The sequence below is a fragment of the Ursus arctos genome, unplaced genomic scaffold (genome assembly GCF_023065955.2).
Source record: "Ursus arctos isolate Adak ecotype North America unplaced genomic scaffold, UrsArc2.0 scaffold_5, whole genome shotgun sequence".
Lineage (NCBI taxonomy): Eukaryota > Metazoa > Chordata > Mammalia > Carnivora > Ursidae > Ursus > Ursus arctos.
In genome coordinates this window covers 35,901,628-35,922,450 of record NW_026623067.1, presented here as the reverse complement: position 1 = coordinate 35,922,450, position 20,823 = coordinate 35,901,628, and the positions used below count along the sequence as shown (strand labels likewise).

At 41.4% G+C, this 20,823-nt stretch overlaps 1 protein-coding gene across 13 annotated transcripts; it reads left to right on the top strand.

Moving 5' to 3' along the window:
• Positions 1-42: 42 nt before the first annotated feature.
• Positions 43-20,800, top strand: LOC113261781 (bromodomain-containing protein 8). Of its 13 annotated transcripts, XM_026508063.4 has the most exons (22): positions 58-349; positions 1,290-1,386; positions 7,791-7,860; positions 8,722-8,771; positions 9,013-9,135; positions 9,247-9,327; positions 9,876-9,940; positions 10,623-10,759; positions 11,300-11,518; positions 11,921-12,065; positions 12,984-13,193; positions 13,614-13,894; positions 14,240-14,692; positions 14,989-15,082; positions 15,284-15,330; positions 16,098-16,312; positions 16,513-16,605; positions 16,797-16,865; positions 17,260-17,437; positions 18,175-18,279; positions 18,752-18,796; positions 20,411-20,800. In XM_026508063.4, the coding sequence occupies exons 1-22, from the start codon at positions 331-333 to the stop codon at positions 20,468-20,470; spliced, it is 2,856 nt and encodes a 951-aa protein (XP_026363848.1). In that variant the 5' UTR covers positions 58-330; the 3' UTR covers positions 20,471-20,800. The 13 variants fall into 13 exon arrangements, with proteins under 13 accessions (XP_057163127.1, XP_057163132.1, XP_057163123.1 ...); XM_057307140.1 differs by having other exon boundaries at positions 48-349; positions 18,752-20,800; XM_057307142.1 differs by lacking the exon at positions 18,752-18,796 and having other exon boundaries at positions 57-349.
• The last annotated feature ends 23 nt before the right edge of the window (positions 20,801-20,823 follow it).

Here is a 20,823-nt window from a genome sequence, read left to right as displayed (position 1 = left end):
TCCTTCTCATGTGGGTCCGGGTTACCAACTGACAAGTTTGGAGTAAGGCCGCGTACAATTCTTCGCGCTTAACACTTTTCCTTGGACCCTAGGAACTTCTTTTCTAAGAAACCTAAAGGAAATTCTGAGGCTTCAGAGCCATCTTCTTTAGCATATTCCTTCCCAGGAGCACTCAAGAAGCCTGATTTAGGGTTTGCTCATCCCGGTGGTTGGGACTACGTTTCCCAGGAGGCATCGCGAACAAACGCTCGGACTCTATTTCCCAGAGTTCCCGGGTATCGGCGGTACCAGACTGTCTTCCCTGAGGGGGTTGGAGACTTCAGGGCCAAGATGGCGGCAGGAACGGGTAGTAAGTATGTCTGCTGTTATTGCGTGGAAGGTCTTTTAGACCAGAGGCTAGGTACCAGCTTTCTGTCACTTGCTTGGGGATTAGGACCAATGATTGCCTAAGATCCCAGGGTCTTGAGAAACCTGCTCTCGACCGTATCGTGAAGACTAACGATTAGAGGCCCAGAAGAAGTGTAGGGTGTTGTGTCTCAGGGAGGCTGCGGAGATTTGAGAGAAACAGCTCAGCGAATCCTTGCGTGTTTGGGAACTCTGCGGGGTGAGAGATAAAGGGGCTCAAGAGGCTTGTGTGTGCAGACGAGGAGATGCTGTAAGCCATAGGAGTAATGTCTCAAAGAGCCGTTCGTTTTCTGGCCAGCGTTTGTGAGGCCCGTGGTCTATCTCTCAAGAGAAATGGGGTGCTTTAACTCTTAGCTTTTTCGGACGCTAGGGAAATTGCGTTTTGTGCATCTCAGCCATTTTCCTGTTTCGTACATTGAAAAGATCCTTTAGGTCCGACAGCTGCATAGGGGTGGAAGTACTGAGAGAAGTAAACAAGTTTATGCTAAGAAGGAGGCAGGGCCGTAGGCGCGGGGTGGGGGAGGGGAGTGGCTGCTCGGAATCCTGGGAAATAAGCCCTCGCGTTCTGATCCGAATCAAGTAGTCTTAAAAGTGGGCCTATCGGGAGAACTGCCTTATCTTACTCTGACGTTCTCCCCTGCCTTTTTAAAATAAGACAAGGTAGCCATGTCATTTGAAGAAGTAAGTTTTGTCAGATATTGAGAGCAATTTGAGGGGAATGAATAGTGATGGTATTTTAGTAGAGAGGTGAAAATCGAGATTCCGTTATAGTAACTCACTTTGTTCCTACAAGGTGGGATGTTTTGCATTAGGCTTTTAGTCCTCCCTTTGGGTCTTGGAACTGGTACCTCAGTGGTTGTTCTCTAAGACTTTTCTCCTTTTAGAACACAAGCTGCTGAGTACTGGCCCTACAGAGCCATGGTCCATCCGAGAGAAGCTCTGTTTAGCCTCTTCAGTTATGAGGAGTGGAGATCAAAATTGGTAAGGTATCTAAGATAGCTGCATTGTTGGGTCTTAGAAACTGTTGGGTATTTTTTTATTTACACTGGTGGATTCCTGTAGTTAATCATACTAGCATTTAAGCAGTATTTGTTTTTTAACAGCGTTATTGAGGTTTGATTCCAGTAACATAAAATTAACGTAGTATATACACATAATTTAGTATATTCAGAGTTGTGTGATCATTATCACAGTCTAATTTTAGAACATTTTCGTTACTCCTAAAATAAATCTCTTACCCCTTCCTTAACTGTCACTTTACAATCTCTCCACCTCGCTAATATCCACCCCCACCCTCAGGCAGGTAGATACTCAGTCTACTTTCTTTCTCTGTTGATTGCCTATTCTGAACATTTCATATAAATGGAATCCTATAATTTGAGGAACAGCTGAACTATTTTTTTTTTAATTTTTTAAAAAATATTTATTTATTTATTTATTTTAGAGAGAGAGTGAGAGAGCATGCAAACAGGGGAACGGAGACAATCCTTAAGCAGACTTCCTCCTGAGCATGGAGCCTGACTCCGGGGTTGATTCCAGGACCCTGAGATCACCCTCTGAGCCGTAATCCAGAGTCAGAGGCTCAATGGACTGAGCCACCCAGGCGCCTCCAACTGAACTATTTTTTTTAAATGGCCTCATATTTTTTATATCCCCACAGGCAATGAGTGAAGGCCCTAATTTCTTTGTATGCCTGACAGCACTTACTGTGTGTCTTGCTAGTGGTTATGAGATGGTATCTCGTTGTGGTTTTGATTTGCATATTCCTGATTACTAATGTTGAGCATCTTTTCATGTGCTTGTTGGTCACTTGTATCTCTTTAGAAAAATCTCTGCTCCGATCATTTGGATTCTTTTTTTTTTTTTAAGATTTTATTTATTTATTGAGAGAGAGACAGAGAGAGAGAGAGAGAGAGCATGAGTAGGGGAGAGGAGGAAAAGGGAGAGGCAGATGGAGAAGCCGAGTCCCTGCTGAGCAGCGATTCCCAGGACCCAGGTTCCGCACCTGAGTAGAAGGTAAACGCTTAGCTGACTGAGCCACACAGGTGCCCCTATCCTCTGGATTCTTTATATTATTACTATTACTGAGTTTTAAGCATTCTTTGTATATTCTGGACACAAATTGCTTGACAGATAATTTGCAAATATTTCTATTTTGTGTGTTGTCTTTTTTACTTACTTGACATATCATTTACAACACAAAAATTTCAATTTTGATATGTCTAGTTTATTTTTTTTCTTCTGTTGCTTATGCTTTTGGTGTCATAGCTAAGAAACCATTTACTTCTGCGTTTTCTTTTCAAAGCTTTATAGTTTTAGTTCTACACATTTAGGTCTATGATCCTTTTTAGTTATTTATTTATTTATTTTTAAAGTAGGTTTGACTCCCAACTGGGGGCTAGAACTCACAACCCTGATATCTGGGGTTGCATGCTGTGCTGACTGAGCCAGCCAGGCACCCCATTTTGAGTTAATTTTTGTGTATGTTGTAAGGCAGAGGTCTCTTTTGCACATAAATATGTCCCAGTATCCAGTATTTGTTAACAACACTATTCTTCCTCTATTAATATTGTCTTGGCACTTAGTATTTCTTTCTATGGACCATAAAGTAGAACTATGGTTTCCAGTCTTTTTTTTACTTCTAGTGCATACCCTTTTATTTATTTATTTAAAAAATTTTTATTTTTTCTCCCTTTGTTTTTTAAATTTTTTATTTAAATTCAATTAATTAACATACAATGTGTTCTTGGTTTCAGAGGTAGAGGTCATTGATTCATCAGTGGTCTGTAATACCCAGTGCTCATTACATCAGGAGCCCTCCTTAATGTCCATCACCCAGTTCCCCATCCCCCCACCCGCATCCCCTCCAGTAATCTCAGTTTGTTTCCTGTGATTAAGAGTCTCTTATGGTTTGTCTCCCTCTCTGATTTCATCTTGTTTTTATTTTTTCCTCTCTTCCCCTATGATCCTCTGTTTTGTTTCTTAAATTCCACATATGAGTGAGATCATATGATAATTGTCTTTCTCTGTTTGACAAGATTTATTTTAGAGAGAAAGAAAGAAAGCGCCCACTGGGAAGGGGAGGGTCAGGGAGACCCTTAAGCCTACTACTCTGTGCTGAGTGGAGCCCCACGTGGGGCTCCATCTCATCAGGCCCGAGATCACAACCTGAGCTGAAAAACCAAGAGTCAGACACTTAGCTGACTGCACCACCCAGGCGCCCCTCTTTTATTTTTTATTTATTTATTTTTAAAGATTTTATTTATTTATTCGACAGAGATAGAGACAGCCAGCGAGAGAGGGAACACAAGCAGGGGGAGTGGGAGAGGAAGAAGCAGGCTCATAGTGGAAGAGCCTGAGGTGGGGCTCGATCCGGGATCGCCGGGATCACGCCCTGAGCCGAAGGCAGACGCTTAACCTCTGTGCCACCCAGGCGCCCCCCCCTTCTTTTATTTCTAACATTTGTCTATTTTTCCTCAGGATCTAATGATGCCTTTTTTTTTTTTTAAAGTAATATCTACACCCAGGGTGGGGCTTGAACTCCTGACTCCGAGATCAAGAGTTCCATGCTCTATTAAGCCAGCCAGGCACCCCTAAGGCATCTTTTAATTGTCCTAAGCCTTATAATTACTTAATATTCAAATTTGTGTCTATGTGGTACATCTCTACTACTTTAATCATTCAAATGAGTTTACCGAGACACCATTGTTGGTCACACTTAGCATTTCTGCAGCCTTACATATTTTTCAAATAACTTTTTTTTTTTTAAGATTTTTTTTTATTCATTTGAGAGAGAAAGATAACGAACAAGCAGGGTCCCTGGAAAGGCAGGCTCCCTGCTCAGCAGTGGGCCTCCATCCCAGGACCTCAAGATCATGACCCTAAGGAAGGCAGCTGCTTAACCAACTGAGCCACCCAGGCACCCCCTCAAATAACTTTTTAAAGGTGAAATCCGGATATCCTAGGTAATAGCTGTTCTTGAACCAAATTAAATGGTAAACCCCAGGACAAAATGAATCACACTAATTTGATAAATATCAGGTTAAAAATAGTATAAGAACACTTAAGTAAAAATGGAGTTTTATTTATTTTTTTAAAAATATTTAGAGAGGGAGTGAGTGGGGGGAAGGGGAGAGGGAGAGGGAGAGGGACATGCAGACTCTGCACAGAGCATGGAGCCCCACACAGTGCTGAGTCTCACAACCCTGAGATCATGACCTGAGTGGAAATCAAGAGTTGGACACTTAACTGACTGAGCCACCCAGGTGCCCCAAAACTTTGAAATTTTAGGGGCGCCTGGGTGGCTCAGTCGTTAAGCGTCTGCCTTTGGCTCAGGGCCTGATCCCAGGGTCCTGGGATCGAGCCCTGCATGGGGCTCCCTTCTGTGCTGGGAGCCTGCTTCTTCCTCTCCCACTCCCCCTGCTTGTGTGCGCTCTCTTTCTCTGTCAAATAAACAAAATCTTAAAAAAAAACCCAAACTGGTACTCTATTGATGGACATTTGCTAATACAGATATAACCTTGCATAGTTACATACTAACTGAAAGCAGAATTATTGGGTCAAAGAATATATGTGTTCTTAGTGTTTGATAAATATTTCAAATTGCCCTACGCAGAGGTTGTTTCGATTTATAATCCCATCAGTTAATATATCAGAATGCCTCTTTTTCTGTGTCCTGGTTGTTAGATATTTTTGATCTTTGACAGTATTGTAAAAGGTGAGAAATAGTTCTCATCCTTTTCATTTACATTTATCTTATGGTGAGTGAAGTTAAATATCTTCTTGTGTTAAAGAGCCACTTGTATTTATTTTTTTGTGTGAACTGCTTTTTCCCATTTTTCTGCTTATTAGTCTTTCTCTTTAATTGGGGGAGGACTCATTATACATCAGGGAAATTAGCCATTTGTTTGAACTATGAGATGCATTTATTTTTTTTTAAACCAGTGTGCCATTTGTCTTTGCTTATGGCAACATTTTTACATTAAGACTTTTATTTATTTATTTATTTTAAAGACTTTATTTATTTATTTGACAGAAAGAGAGAGCCAGCAAGAGAGGGAACACAGGCAGGGGAGTGGGAGAGGAAGAAGCAGGCTCCCAGCAGAGGATCCTGATGTGGGACTTGATCTCAGAACGCTGGGATCATGCCCTGAGCCGAAGGCAGACGCTTAACAACTGTGCCACCCAGGCGCCCCACATAAAGACTTTTAAAATGTAGTTTACTTATTAATTTTTTTAACAGTTCCTAGATTTTGTGACCTATTTAGGAAGTTCTACCCTAGTCTGAGATTATAAAATAATTCTGTGATTTCTTCTAGTACTTTCATGGTTAAATTTTTTTTTTTTAATATTTAAATTGTTGATTCATTTGGGGCTTTTCTTGGTCTAAGGTGTAAATTATGGATCAAACTTTATTTTTTGCTGATAGCTAACCATATAATTATTTAATTTATAAAGGAAAAGAGCTGTGTAATACCATTATCTCAAAACGAAATTTAAAAACATTTTTCTGGGGCGCCTGGGTGGCTCAGTCGTTAAGCGTCTGCCTTTGGCTCAGGGCGTGATCCCAGAGTCCTGGGATCGAGCCCCACATCAAGCTCCTCCGCTGGGAGCCTGCTTCTTCCTCTCCTACTCCCCCCGCCTGTGTTCCCTCTCTCGCTGACTATCTCTCTCTCTGTCAAATAAATAAAAACAACAACAACAACAAAAAAACATTTTTCTTTCTAAAGTTACGTAGCTTTTTGGGACTCCTGGGTGGCTCAGTTGGTTAAGTGTCTGCCTTTAGCTTGGGTCATGGTCTCGGAGTCCTGGGATCGAGCCCCGCATCGGGCTCCCTGCTCAGCAAGGAGCCTGCTTCTTCCTGTCCCTCTGTCCCTTCCCCCAACTTATGCTCTTTCTCTCCCCACCCCCCCAATAAATAAATAAATAAAGTCATTAAAAAAATAAAGTTACGTAGTTTTTCAATCACATAGAGAAGTGTGGAGAATAATATATAGAGTATCCATGTACCCAGCCTGGATTTAATAAATCTTAATATTTCGTCATGCTTTTTTTGGATCTTTTTCAAGATTTAAAAATTTTATTTATTTGAGAGAGATCGAGTGAGCACATGTGAGCAGGGAAAGGAGCAGAGGGAGAAAGAGAATCTCAGGCAGGCTCTGAACTCAGCGGGGGGCTCAATCTCAGATCCCTCAGACCAAGACCTGAGATGAAATCAAGAGTTGGACGCTCAACTGACTGAGCCACCCAGACGCCCATCTTTGGATCTTTTTAAAGAAATAAATATAGATAAAATTAAAGCCACATACTCTTCCTTGATCCCATTCTAGTCCTTTTCTTATTTTTGCCTGTTTTTTTTTTTTTTTTGTCTTTACAACCTTTTAAACAGTTGTATGATTACATCATAGTAAAAAATTGTGTCTTTTTTTCTGTTAATATTATGTGGTACATGTTTTCCTTTTAACTACATACATTTTTAAATTATTTTTATGGTCTATTTAACATTTTGTAGAGGTGAAATACCATAGGTTAAACATCCCTTGCAGGCATTTAGGAAAAACCTAACTGTTCGTCAGTCTGGTCAAGTCTGCATGGTGCTTTCTTCTTGGTACTTCCTTCTTTGTTAGATTATTTTTTAATAATATATTCCTAGGAGCTGTATTAGTGGATCAAAAGATAGCTTTTTACTCTGGAATATAGTAGAGATTGCTTTTCAAAAGACGTATCTCTTGTAAAAGAACCAAAATCAACATAAAAATACTTGCCCAAATGAACAGGAATAATAATGTACTAGGTTCTAATACCTTCACTTCACCCAGGAAATACATCACCTAGGAAAACTGTTTCACAGGGCCCCTGGGTGGCTCAGATGGTTGGGTGTCTGCCTTCAGCTCAGGTCATGATCTCCAGGTCCTGGGATCAAGCCCCACGTGCTCTCTCTGCCTCTCTCTCTGTCTCAAATGAATAAATAAAATCTTTAAAAAAAAAGAAAAAGAAAATTGTTTCACAATGATTCTTTCCCTCTGAATGAATTTTTTTTTTTTTTTAATTGTCAGAGAGCACAAGCACAGGAGGTTTAGGGGGAGAAGCAAGGCTCCTCACTAAGCAAGGAGCCTGATGCTGGGCTGGATCCCAGGACCCTGGGATCATAACTCGGGAGCCAAAGGCAGACACTTAATCAAATGAGCCACCCAGGGGTCTCCCCTCTAAATGAATTTTAAGTGGTTGTGTCATTTTCCATTGTCACATATTTCAGAATACTTCCTGGTGGCAGTTTATCATTCTAAATTTTGTACTCCAAACCTTGAACTCTTAGCATACCTCCCCCCACCGCCCTTTTTTTTCTTCCTATTTAGTGTGTAATAGGCTTTTCTCATTTTGTTTAGGGTATCAGTTAGTAGAGCAATCAAGCCGTTTGCAGAACCTGGCCGCCCTCCAGACTGGTTCTCTCAAAAAGTAAGTTCCCAAGCAAGTGCTCTTTTAGAGCAGTCTTAGAGATGTGAAGTGGGTTCTCTTCCAGGCCCTGCCATTTAATCACAAGGCTTTTATACCTTGAAGAGGAAGCATAGTTGAGAATACCTTTTCATTTTTCCCACTGTTTGCCAATCAACACACTATTGCCATGTGTGTTCATGTTATAAACTTTTATTATCTGTATAACATAACATGTAAGAGTCTAAGCTTGGGAGTTAGAAGACCTGGGTTTAATATGACTTCACTTAGCATCTTTGGACCGGGATTCTGTTTTCTCATTCGTAAAGTAGAGATAAAAGTTGCTTCATGATTGTTTTAAAGTTTTAGTCAAGGTAATACTTATAAAGCACTTAGCACAGTGCCTTGCATATGGTAATTACTCAGTACATATTAACTATAAATATTGGCTTTTGGGTTGTTTTTCCCCAAATATACGAATTCTAGGTCAGAAGACTCCTTTTCTCTGTCCTGGTATTGAGTTTTTTGGTTTTTTTTTTTTTTTTTAAGATTTTATTTATTTGAGAGAGACATCACGAGCAGTGGGGAGGGGTAGAGGGAGAAGCAGACTCTGCTGAGCAGGGAGCCTGATGTGGGACTTGATCCCAGGACCTGAGCTGGGATCATAACCTGAGCTGAAGACAGATGCTTAACCAACTGAGCCACCCAGGTGCCCCCTGGTATTGAGTATTTTTAACTGAATGACTGCAGAGTAATTTGCCCTCCTAGAAACCACTCATATCTTACATGTAGTTTTTTCGCTAAGCCTTAGTCTGATATGGTAAAACTTTGAAAGGTTGCTCCTTTCCAGTCTTGCTCATCATTTTTTTACTTTTTTTCCCATAGCATTGTGCTTCCCAGTACTCAGAGCTTCTAGAGACCACTGAGACCCCAAAGTGAGTACAAAGCCAGGCATTCAAGCCTCATCTCTTTAGTGGAAAATGTTCACTTGGTTTATATCTATTAATATTACTGTTTTATATATCTGGTTTATATCTATTAATATTACTGGGTGATTAAAAATAGAGCAGAAGCTGTCTATGGTTAAATGGTGGAGAGGCTCAAAGAAAGCAATTGGGAGTGAGAACAGATGTTCTCTTATTCAAATGTATGTGTTTGTTTTTAAATGTTCTACAGACGGAAACGGGGTGAAAAGGGAGAAGTGGTCGAAACCGTTGAAGATGTCATTGTTCGGAAATTGACTGCTGAACGAGTTGAGGAACTAAAGAAAGTGATAAAGGAAACCCAAGAAAAATACAGGTACTTATCAGAGAGAATACTAAGTGGTTGGGAGAGACCAAAAGGGCTGACTTCTTAAACTGGTCAGAATTTTTTGACCAAAAAACCCAGTTAACTTATTTCTCTTTCTAGACGGCTGAAAAGAGATGCAGAACTAATTCAAGCTGGGCACATGGACAGCAGACTGGATGAGCTTTGCAATGACATTGTGATGTGGGTTATATTGTTCTTCCTTTTGTACACCTTTCTCTTGTTTTACCGCCTTTTCACCTTAAGTAATCTGGCTTATCTCCTCCATCTGCCATCTCTTTAGACTTGAGTGATTCTGGAAGGGAAAAGCTGCAGAGTGGCCTAGTAGCTGGGAGGGGGGAGTGAGTTGTAGAAGGTAATGTGATGGAATATTTCCATGTGAAGACATAACTTAGTTATAGCTTGAAAGGTGGGTTTGCCTATGAAGAACTGGTAGTTAGGCAGTACACTAAAAATTTTCCCATTTTGGGGGTGCCTGGCTGGCCAATCAGTAGAGGTTGCAACTCTTGATCTTGGGGTTGTGGGTTCGAGCCCCACATTGGGTGTAGAGATTACCTAAAAGTGAAATCTTAAAAAAAATTAAAAAAACATTTCCTATTCTTCTGGTAAGGATTCTTTTTAGGCCTTTCCTCCAGAAAGTGCTAGCCTGGCAAAAAATTTCCTTGTGAGGGCACTGTGACCTACGGAGGAACTAGAGCTGGCTAGGATCTTACTCTTACTTCCCTCTTTAGGAAAAAGAAATTGGAGGAAGAGGAGGCTGAAGTAAAGAGGAAGGCTACGGATGCTGCATATCAGGGTAAGCCGAACCTTGTGACTCTGTTTAACAATTTAACTATACAGTACTGCATGCTAGTAACAGTTGAAGACTACGTTGTAAGATAGAATCCATTGATGCCGATTTACTTGTGCACTTTTCTGTGTCCTCTTTACCAGTATAAAAACATCCTTTTATATCCAGGAAGAAACTGTTGGAAAATGAGTTCTGCTCAATTCTCACTAGACTTTGAGTCCTTTTAGGATACAAAGGCTTTATAATATAGATGTTGAACATCATTAAGTTTTTAGAATTCAAAGCTCTGTAAAAAGAATTAAGAATAGCCCACTCATTGGGTAAGAACTTAAGTGTTTGTAAGCCTAGGAATACATGGTCTGAGCCACCCAGCGAGGTCTTTCCCTCTTGTTAAAAGCAGAAACTTAATAACTTGTTGAAGAGGACATTGAGGACTGTTTAAACCACTTTCCTACTTCAAGTCCCTTTGAGATAGTTCAGTGAGTTTGCTTAGTGTGAGAATTACACTTAGGAAAAACGAGTTTAAAAAGTTACCTGTCTTCCAGAAGTGTTAAAGATTTCTAATCCAGACTCATAATGCTGCTTTAATTATGCAGCATCCCCATTTGTCCTTTGTTATAACAGAGTAGCGTCTACTTTCATTTATTTAATCCTGAAGACTTAGTAATTGTTGTCTTTTATGTTCTAGCTCGTCAAGCAGTAAAAACACCACCTCGGAGATTACCCACTGTGATGGTCCGCTCTCCTATAGATTCTGCCTCCCCAGGAGGTGATTATCCACTTGGAGACTTGACTGCAACCACTATGGAAGAGGCCACCTCTGGAGTGAGTATATTTTCATCTGCAGGAATTGATCAGCAAAGGGGCAATAAGCCAGCAGAGAGCTGAGTGATGAGGAAACCACTTTTGGCCTAGAGACATTTTCCTCTCTTGGTCTGAATGCTAAAGACTTAATTTACCATGTTCTGTGCTCTAAGATAAGGATGGACCTAAAAATGTTGAGCCTTTTGACCTTTTGGGAGATAGGTAAAATATTACGTTAAGGAGTTGTTTGTAAGTAAACTAGTCTTATAAAATTCCTGCAGAAGTAAGTGATAGTTTTCTTGTAAACAGAATATTGGTAGTGATTAAGCAGATTGTAAAAGGCAGGTTGGGTGGAATGTTTGGGTCATTGTGGGTTTGAGTGGGTGGAAGAGAAAAAACTGGGGGAAGAAAGGAGTGGCTGAGAGCAGGAGGGGTAGAGGGTTTCTGGGCAGTTTCACTCAGGACTAATAAAGTAATAGTTAGACACACTAACCCATCCAGATTAGTAGGGAACCTTCCAGAGTTTGAGAAGTCAGATAAAGGTTCTCTGTTGTCTCTTAGGTAACCCCTGGGACTTTGCCGAGTACCCCAGTCACCTCGTTTCCTGGGATTCCTGACACCCTTCCTCCAGGCTCTGCACCCTTAGAAGCCCCCATGACCCCAGTAACAGATGATTCACCCCAGAAAAAGATGCTTGGACAGAAAGCAACTCCACCCCCCTCCCCTCTGCTGTCAGAGCTCTTGAAGAAGGGCAGCCTCCTGCCTACTAGCCCCAGACTGGTATGGAGACTTCTGTGGGTGTTTGAGAGCTGTGGTGATTTAGTACTTTGGAAGGGAGTGCCTGGGACCTAAAATATGACATGGAAAAAAAAAAAAGTTCAAAAGAGAAAGAGATCTCCTAATTTTAAATGTTAATTTAAAAAACAAAAACAGAAACAAAAAACCAGTAAGTTGATAGTATCCTTGGGTCCTGAGTTACCTGAAACCACAATTATTTCAGTTCTCTTCTCCAGAGAACTCTTGTCAAATAAGTTTTAAAAATTAGAGCTTCCCTTTGGTCTGAAATTATTCTCTTTGGATATTAACTTCATGAAGTTTGGTCAACTGCTGGAGTCTTTTTTTTGGGAAGTGGTAGTAAAAGAAAGCTTGAGTGTAGCCTTCACCTCTATTCTTCCCTGGTAGGTCAATGAGAGTGAAATGGCTGTGGCTTCTGGCCACTTGAACAGTACAGGTGTCCTCCTGGAGGTAGGCGGGGTTCTTCCCATGATACATGGTGGGGAAATGCAGCAAACACCCAACACTGTTGCGGCCTCCCCTGCTGCCTCAGGTAAGTCAACACTTTTCCGTTACCTACTTTACTTCACAGGTGTTGATCATAGTATTGACTGTCTTTGGTTTCCGGCCTTCAGTAGTAAGCAACTGTCAATCATAGATGTGAAGTTCACCTTTCTTTGGTGCTACTTCACCTGTTAAACCACATAGTGCCCCAGATTGTAAATCCATTCTTGTCTTCAAAGTACTGATAGCTCTAGATGACCACAGCATAGCTATTGATGAGAAGAAGAGTGAAGTTAGTAGTGAAGCTGCTTCCCTGGGGCTTGCGTAATTATGGAAAGGTGCTAGAGATACCTGAGGTTACAGTACAGGGGATTGAGATTCGGAGCCAGAGAACTTGATTTAAGTGTCAGGCGTGCCACATACTGATTTTGTGGCCTTGGATAGATGATTTAACTCGTGAACCTCAATTTCCTCTTTTATTAATTGCAGTGTTAATTAATAAAAGAGGAATTTTTTTTTCACAAGGATGTCATGAGAATTAAGTGAGATAGAGAAAGTAAAGCAAGAAAAAAAAGCTTTACAAAATCTCAAACCTTAGATATGGATATTTGAATGGTGTTGAATTTGGGTGGTTTAAAGCATGCTTAACTGCAGAAGTGACAGATTATTCATACCAGTTTTTTGTGGTTTTGTTGTCACTGTTTAATTTTCTTCTGGGGAAAAATTACCACCAAAATTTTTCACACACATTGTGTGTTCTAGTGCTTTGGGTCATTCCTAACTTAGAAGAAGATCTTTATTAGTAAGTTTGGAAAAAGTGAGGATATAGGTAATGAGCTTATTCAATAGAGGAATTTCTTTCATTCTTTGAGACTAGAAATTTTCTTGGTTGAGTCTTAAAGTGGCTATTGCTTCTTGTTCACATGCTTTCCTCTTACCTCATTTTGTGTACCTCTTTGTCTGTTAGGTGCTCCCACTCTTTCCCGGCTTTTAGAAGCTGGTCCTACACAGTTCACCACTCCTCTTGCTTCCTTCACTACTGTTGCCAGTGAACCTCCAGTTAAACTTGTGCCACCCCCTGTAGAATCTGTGTCCCAGGCTACCATTGTCATGATGCCTGCGCTGCCAGCACCATCCTCTGCTCCGGCTGTCTCCACTCCTGAGAGTGTAGCTCCAGGTGCGTCCCTGACCCACGCCCTGAGCAGCCACTAGGTCCAAAATTTCATCTTGAGCTTCAGTTAGAGAAAACTGACCTAAGAGCATCAACTCCAATTCAAATGCTTCTGTTCTGTTCTCCGTGGACATGTGCCATCTTTATCCTTAGAAAATTAAGAATTTGAGAAGATGTGGGTGGGCATTTATGTTTTGGGGGAAAAGGGCTAAGTGTACAAATATGAGTGGGCTTGAGAATGTGTTCTCACCCTACTTGCTAGATAAAACTGGGGACAAGAAAACATACAGAGATGTAGATCTAAGATAACTTTTTTGAGCTTGAATGTGTGGGTACTTGACATCTGTCTATAGCCTTGGTTGATCTCCAGGTGGTCACTTGGTATCAAATGAGGTTTTGAAATGCATTTCTCTTCCTATTATTCAGTGAGTCAGCCTGACACTTGTGTCCCCATGGAGGCTGTGGGGGACCCACATACTGTGACTGTTTCCATGGATAGCAGCGAAATTTCCATGATCATCAATTCTATCAAAGAAGAGTGTTTCCGATCAGGGGTAGCAGAGGCCCCTGGGGGATCAAAGGCTCCCAGTATAGATGGGAAGGAAGATTTAGATCTGGCTGAGAAGATGGATATTGCTGTGTCCTACACAGGTGAAGAGCTGGACTTTGAGACTGTTGGAGACATCATTGCCATCATTGAGGACAAGGTAACTATTCAGCAAAGGCCAAAAGAATCTCTCATGAGTCTTACATAGGCGTCTCTCCTCAGCCTCTCCTTGTTTCTTGTAGTAGAAATTACATAAACAAACAGTTCTACTTCTTCCCATCTCCCATCTCCTTAGTCCCAAAGCCCTTTGGTGCACACATTGGTCATCTCCCCAGCCATCCCTGTGTTACTGGTTTGCTCAGGACAGGTGCCTGTCCATTGGTTGCTTCTATATGGAGAAGATGGAGAGAGAAGCTGCAGATTGAGGCCATCTCATTTGGTATAACAGAACTGAGGGACTTGGGCTTATTTCTGTGACTTCAACGGTGTATGTATTATGGGACAGGTAGATGATCATCCTGAAGTGCTGGATGTGGCAGCAGTAGAAGCGGCACTGTCATTCTGTGAAGAGAATGATGATCCCCAGTCCCTGCCTGGCCCCTGGGAGCACCCTATCCAGCAGGAGCGGGACAAGCCAGTATCTCTCCCTGCACCAGAGATGACAGTCAAGCAAGAAAGGCTGGACTTTGAGGAAACAGAAAACAAAGGAATCCATGAACTGGTAGACATCAGGGAGCCCAGTGTTGAGATTAAAATGGAGCCTGCAGAACCAGAACAAGGCCTCTCGGGTCCTGAAATAGTAGCTGGAGTTGTTCCAGCCACAAGTATGGAGCCACCAGAACTCAGGAGTCAGGACTTAGAGGAGGAACCCAGAAGTATTGCCACTGGAGAGATGACTGAAGCAGATGTTTCCAGTGGGAAAGGCGATGAGACTGCACTTACAACTGTGAAGACAGAGGTATTTAAAATCAGGGGCTGGGAGGATGAAGGGTTATACCTTAGATAAGAAGGGACTGTTCAGGCCTTTGGTTTTCCTCTTGCGTTCCTGAATTCTCACATGGTTGATGTGTCCAAAGCCCACAGGTGTGATTATTGCTGTATATGCTTATCCTGTTACTTGTAAGGTGACCATTAGATTCCTGTTACATGGGTAGGACTTAGAACTTCTTCTGTAGTCTTGTCACTGAAAAATAAACTTGTATCAGCAGAAGTGATATATCAGTATTTAGGGTATTTATTCTTTTTGGTCTTCAGGCATCCCCTGAAAGCATGTTGTCTCCATCACATGGCTCCAATCCCATTGAAGATCCTTTAGAGGCAGAGGCTCAGCACAAGTTTGAAATGTCAGGTAAATAATAAGGCCAGGAAATCTGTACTCTGTAACTAACTTGAAATCCTTTGCTTTGGCTTCTGAGGGATTGTGGGTTGTGGGCAAGTAGAGGAGGTAGAATAGGTCAGCATGGAAAGGAGAGCTGCAGGGGATTATTGTCCATAGGAAGGGGGAGGCTAAGGTGGAAAAATCTTCAGGTAGTCTTTCTCTCCTCTGCAGACTCATTGAAAGAAGAATCAGGGACTATTTTTGGAAGCCAGATAAAGGTATTTCAGACTTTTCTTTATTCCTCTTGCTGTGTGACTAGATTTCCTGATAGCACTACCTTTTTAATGAATTATAGTAAACGTGCATCTTACTCTCTGAGATGAGACTGATTAAGGAGTTCCATGGGGAAAAATTGCAGTGGACATTTAGGCATACTGGCAGTACTGTGGCCACATGTGCTTCCCATCTGAAAGAGTTTGTGAACATCACACAGAGCTTTCTTTTGCACATAATGCGTAATAAAGCTTTGATACCTCCAGAGTGATTTGGAGTAAATAGGGATGCCAGAGTCAGGGAGAACATATAAGAAATCAGATTATTAGTTACACTATCCAAAGAAAATTATCCAGAATTTTCTTTTTAGAATTACTAAAGTAGTAGAAATTAACAGATTTAAAGTAATGCGATGTGAGCTTGCTCCATCAGAGGAGACGCAAAATAAAAACTATTTTTGATAACTTTGTATCCAGGGTCAGAGTTCCTCTCAAGAGCAAGGGGAAAGAAGGAACGCCTCTTAGCTTAGTCTTAAGTAAGTAGCTTTTTTTTTCTTCCTTTTAAAAAAGATCCTGGGTCTTATTCTTTGTCCAGGTTCTATATTACTTGATCAGTGAGTGTACGTAGATGGTAGTGTAAGTGATAGGGGGCTCAGTCAGGAAGCAGTGTGAGGCCATTTTCTAGAACTGATCTAACCCAAAAGATCATGTTTAATGACGCTTTGCTGGATAGCTTTGCTTGCATTTGTTGACCGGAGCACACTGTGTCTAAGGATGCCCCAGGTGAGGATGAGGAAGAAGATGGAGTCAGTGAAGCGGCCAGCCTAGAGGAGGCTAAGGAAGAAGATCAAGGAGAAGGCTATTTGTCAGAAATGGATAATGAACCCCCAGTGAGCGAGAGTGATGATGGCTTTAGCATTCACAATGCTACTCTGCAGTCCCATACGCTGGCAGACTCCATCCCCAGCAGCCCTGCGTCTTCACAGTTGTGAGTATCTGAGATTCTTCTTTGAGCTCAAGACAGTGAAGGTGAGAAGTAGGAGACGACATTTTCTTCAGTCTTACTTTTTCATCTTCCCTTTCTTGGCCTGAACTAATAGCTGACAAGAAATGATTAGGATTTTTTTTTGTTTTTTTTTATTTTTTGGACTTATGCGTAGTGGGACTCCTTTGCTTCTTTTATTTCAGCTCTGTCTGTAGTGAAGATCAGGAAGCTATTCAGGCACAGAAAATTTGGAAGAAAGCTATCATGCTTGTATGGAGAGCTGCAGCTAATCATAGGTGAGTTTTACCAATCAGTAGGAACATTTTCTCCTGCTCCTCCTCCGTTTTAGTGACTAGAAAAAAGCCTGGGTGGTTTTATGTGGGATTGGTGGCTTTGACTTTTACAATCTTCAGCTACTTAAATCAGGTTCCCTCACCTGTGCTTCTGAAGGATAAGTCAGTAATTGCACCTTACTCTTTTTGGACAGATATGCCAATGTCTTCCTGCAGCCTGTTACAGATGATATAGCACCTGGCTACCATAGCATTGTACAGAGGTAAGCCATTATCCTTTCAGCATGCTGACTTGCCTGAATTTGTAAGTTGTTCAGTCTTAGTGGATTTTTACTTTAGATGGTATGTTTAAAGCAAGTGTTTTTGATGTGAGTAAAGGTGACCAAGTGGTAAATTGATCATTTCAGTGGCTGGATCACCAAAGACAGTCCAAAAGAATTAACCCTCTTTATTACCTTTCTTAGCCAGTACTTATTACAAAGGTTGACTTTGGTTTTTGGATTAAGTGCATGTTGTAGGGTGAGGAGGGATTGTCATTTCAGTCCTGGCAGCTAAGACTAAGGGTATGCATGAGAAGATATGTATGGTATTAATATATTTGGATCCAGTTGAGTCCTCTTCCCCTCCATTTACCTGTTGCTGCTGTTTTGTTTTTAGGCCTATGGATTTGTCAACTATTAAGAAAAACATTGAAAATGGACTGATCCGCAGCACAGCTGAATTTCAGCGTGATATTATGCTGATGTTCCAGAATGCTGTAATGTATAATAGCTCGGACCACGATGTCTATCATATGGCAGTAGAAATGCAGCGAGATGTCTTAGAGCAGATTCAGGTACTTTGAAGATCTTTAGTGTTTTAGCAAGGATGAAATGAAAATGCTCAGGGGAAGAATTCATACTGATGTCAGGAAAGGGTGCTGGTGGCTTTTAATTGGAATAGTCTTTCAGGGACACAGGAACATAAAATTTTGTTCTTGATGTTGGATTCATGTTGGTTTTCTCATGTTGGTTTGGTAAAAGAATTATGAGAATATTCTGCCTTGGGCAAATACGTGAGTTTACTGAAGTTTTTAAATATTTGGGGGGGGAGTAATTTTTTTTATAAAATGGTGAATGCATATTTTTAAATTACATTAAGTATGTATATAGTCGACCGTCAAATGGTTTCTTCTTCCTTTTTTATCACAGATAATCTACTTCTGTAGTTGCATTACCAGGGACCGTTTGGGATATTGAACTTCAAGGGATGATGTCTATATCTGCATAGTCTGCTAAATTAAATTACCTAATGGCCTTTGGTTCATCTAGGTTTTTTTTCTCTTCCTCATTCTTAAGAGATAGTTATTCTGTATTACAGTGAAAAAGTTAAGAGATATTTGGCACTTAGATCCTTTAGCATGCACAACTAGAATTAAAACCTAATATGCTAAACTTTCAATCAGTCGAGAAGTATTTGAATGCTGTTTACAGATGGATATTAAATGAAGTCCCATTTACAAAGCCAAAGGTGTCTTAATTCTTCCCTACTGGGTCAGGTCTGAAGGGCCAACTGTCTTTCTTTTCCCTATAGCAATTCCTGGCCACACAGTTGATAATGCAGACATCTGAATCTGGAATCAGTGCTAAAAGTCTTCGAGGGAGAGATTCTACCCGCAAACAGGATTCTTCAGAGAAGGTGAGGGGACAAGAAAGAGCCTGTATATCAGTGTTCCAAACTAGGAGTCCGAAGCATCCAAGGAGCCTTAGGTTACTACTTGGTACTTGGTGACTGCTGGGCTTCTATATTTCAATGGTGTACAGACATATAAATCTTTGGATGTACTCATCCAAACGTTGAAGACACTTGCTGTGACTGAAAGGCCCAGTCACTCACATGAGAAATTGTGAGCTGAATGAGTGCATTATTAATTTCTCTGAATGAGTGCTTGCAAGGTGGGGGAAATGACTTTTGCAGCAGTTGGGGACCGTCAGTTCCTGTTCCAGAAAGCATAATGGCCAAACTGCTTTTGGATCTCTTTCCTCTTGTTCTTGAGTTTTTAAATTTTGTCTTTGTGTGTGTGGTGCTTGTGTCTCTGTCCTGAGGTTTGGGGTGCTTGCGGCTGAGAGTTTCTGTGGAACCTGATCAGTGTTTGTTTGTCCTCTAACAGGACAGTGTCCCCATGGGCTCTCCTGCCTTCCTTCTCTCTCTCTTTGTAAGTATTGAATGGCTGCAAGGGGTGGTGTTGCCACAAAGATTCTCAGCTCCTGCTGGGGGTGGGTGGCAGAGGGAAATCCAACATGCAGACTGTGGCAATGTCTTGGACTTCTCTTTATTCAGGTCATTGAATAAGAATCTGTCTCATTTTCTGCATTCCTGTCTTTCTGCATGTGTGTGTGTGTGGGCTGGGTAGGGACTATTTATGAGTTCACTGGACTGAAATGAGGTATTCTTGGTAAGGATCTAGGATGCACCTGCTCCTCATTTTTGACTCCACCTTTTGCCAATTCTTTTCCTGTAAATAAGATTGCTCAGAGCAGCAGCTGCTAGCTGGCTTTTTATAAGTGTTCCTCATACCAACAGATACCTAGCACATAATTTTTTTCTCTTCGCCTAACATTAAGTTGCAAAACTGATGCCTGATACACAAATACTTAGTAAAATTTAAATAAGAATCTTAGTAACAATGAGTACTGCATACAGTGGTGGCTGGTAAAATTAGAGCTAAACTTAGTAAAGCTAGCCCTGAAGACTTACTATTTTCCTCTGTGAATTGAACTACCCTCTGGATCTGTGTTCATTATGGGGCACTGAGCATGATGTAATGGAAGAGCATCAGCTCGAAAAATGCATGATCTTAAACTCACTGGATTATCTCTTTGAACCTTGTTTTCCTCATCTGTATAATGAGGTACCTGTCCAGCCTACCTCACAGGGATGTTGTGAGGATAAAATGAGATCAAGGTATGGAACTGGCTTGAAAAAAATTAAAGTGTTAAATAAATGCAAGGTGTTATTTTTATCTTTAATGTCGCCTCAAAGGCAACTTATGTTCATGAGCTCTGAAAATTTTAGAGTCCTTGCATGTTAGAAATGTAAAAATGGCCGAGCCCAGCGGAAGTGTTCACTAATTCATTTTGCCTACAGGCGTCAGCCTGTACCACGGACGGAACACTGTAATCTCCCTTCTTTCTTACTGGCCTGCAACAGTGACTCTGGATCCCCAAGCAATTGGCTGGCTGTTGCAAAGCTGGTTAATAGGATCTTTTATCTATTGAAGACAGCAAAGTATTGCACAAGAGGAAGGAGCTGGGCTGCAGGGAGAGAGCAGCAGATGGAAAGAAGCCTTCTGATTGTCCTGATCTCATGGAAAACAACTGTCAGGAGGTGCTAGGGAACTAGTGCCAGGGTCAGTCTGCAGGAAAGGCCTTTCTTATAGGGACCAGCAGCTGGACAGGTATGTTAGCCAAGAATCTCACTATTCACTGCCCTTTCTGACCCTCCCACCTTTCTTTTACTCTGCCTGTTCCTTTGAACACAGTTTGGGGCCTGGGTGGGATGACTAATAGTCATTCTTTGGGACCCCAGGTGAACCCCAATGACCTCTGGTGGGCAGGAGCAAAATGTCCTGCATTTCCTCTCACAGACTACCAGGAGTTTTTTAGCCTACTCTGTGGGAAGACAAATCTGTACCTCTCATTTCCTGGATTTTTCTGCTGATTCTCTTCCCTCTTCCCCAAGAAACCATATCCCCAGCATTGTTGCAACTTTTCTCTTACCTCCTAATCAACTCACTCATGCTCCTTTTCTTTGTCTGCCTGTCATCTAGGATGGGGGCACCAGGGGGCGCCGCTGTGCCATTGAAGCAGATATGAAGATGAAAAAGTGAAGCTTCAGAGTATCCTCATTGAGCTGAACCTGAAGTAGAAGTAAACAAGATGGAGCTTGGGCTTGTCGGCCCAGTTCCAGAAGTGGAAGTTACAGAAGAGGAGGCACCTGGGCCATGTGACATGAGCTGGGGAAACTCAGAGAGTTGGAGTAGCACAATTGCCTGTTGTAGGGCAAAAATCATGGGCTGTGTTAATGTCCTAATGTGTAGCTAGCAGATTGTAGCTAGTTTGTACTGTCTGGTGAAGTGTACAGACTTTTTAAAAAAAAAAAAACAAACCAAAACACCTGTGAAGTGTGTGTGTACACAATAAACTGAAAATAAAGAAAACTCTAGCCTTTGGTGTGTTCTGT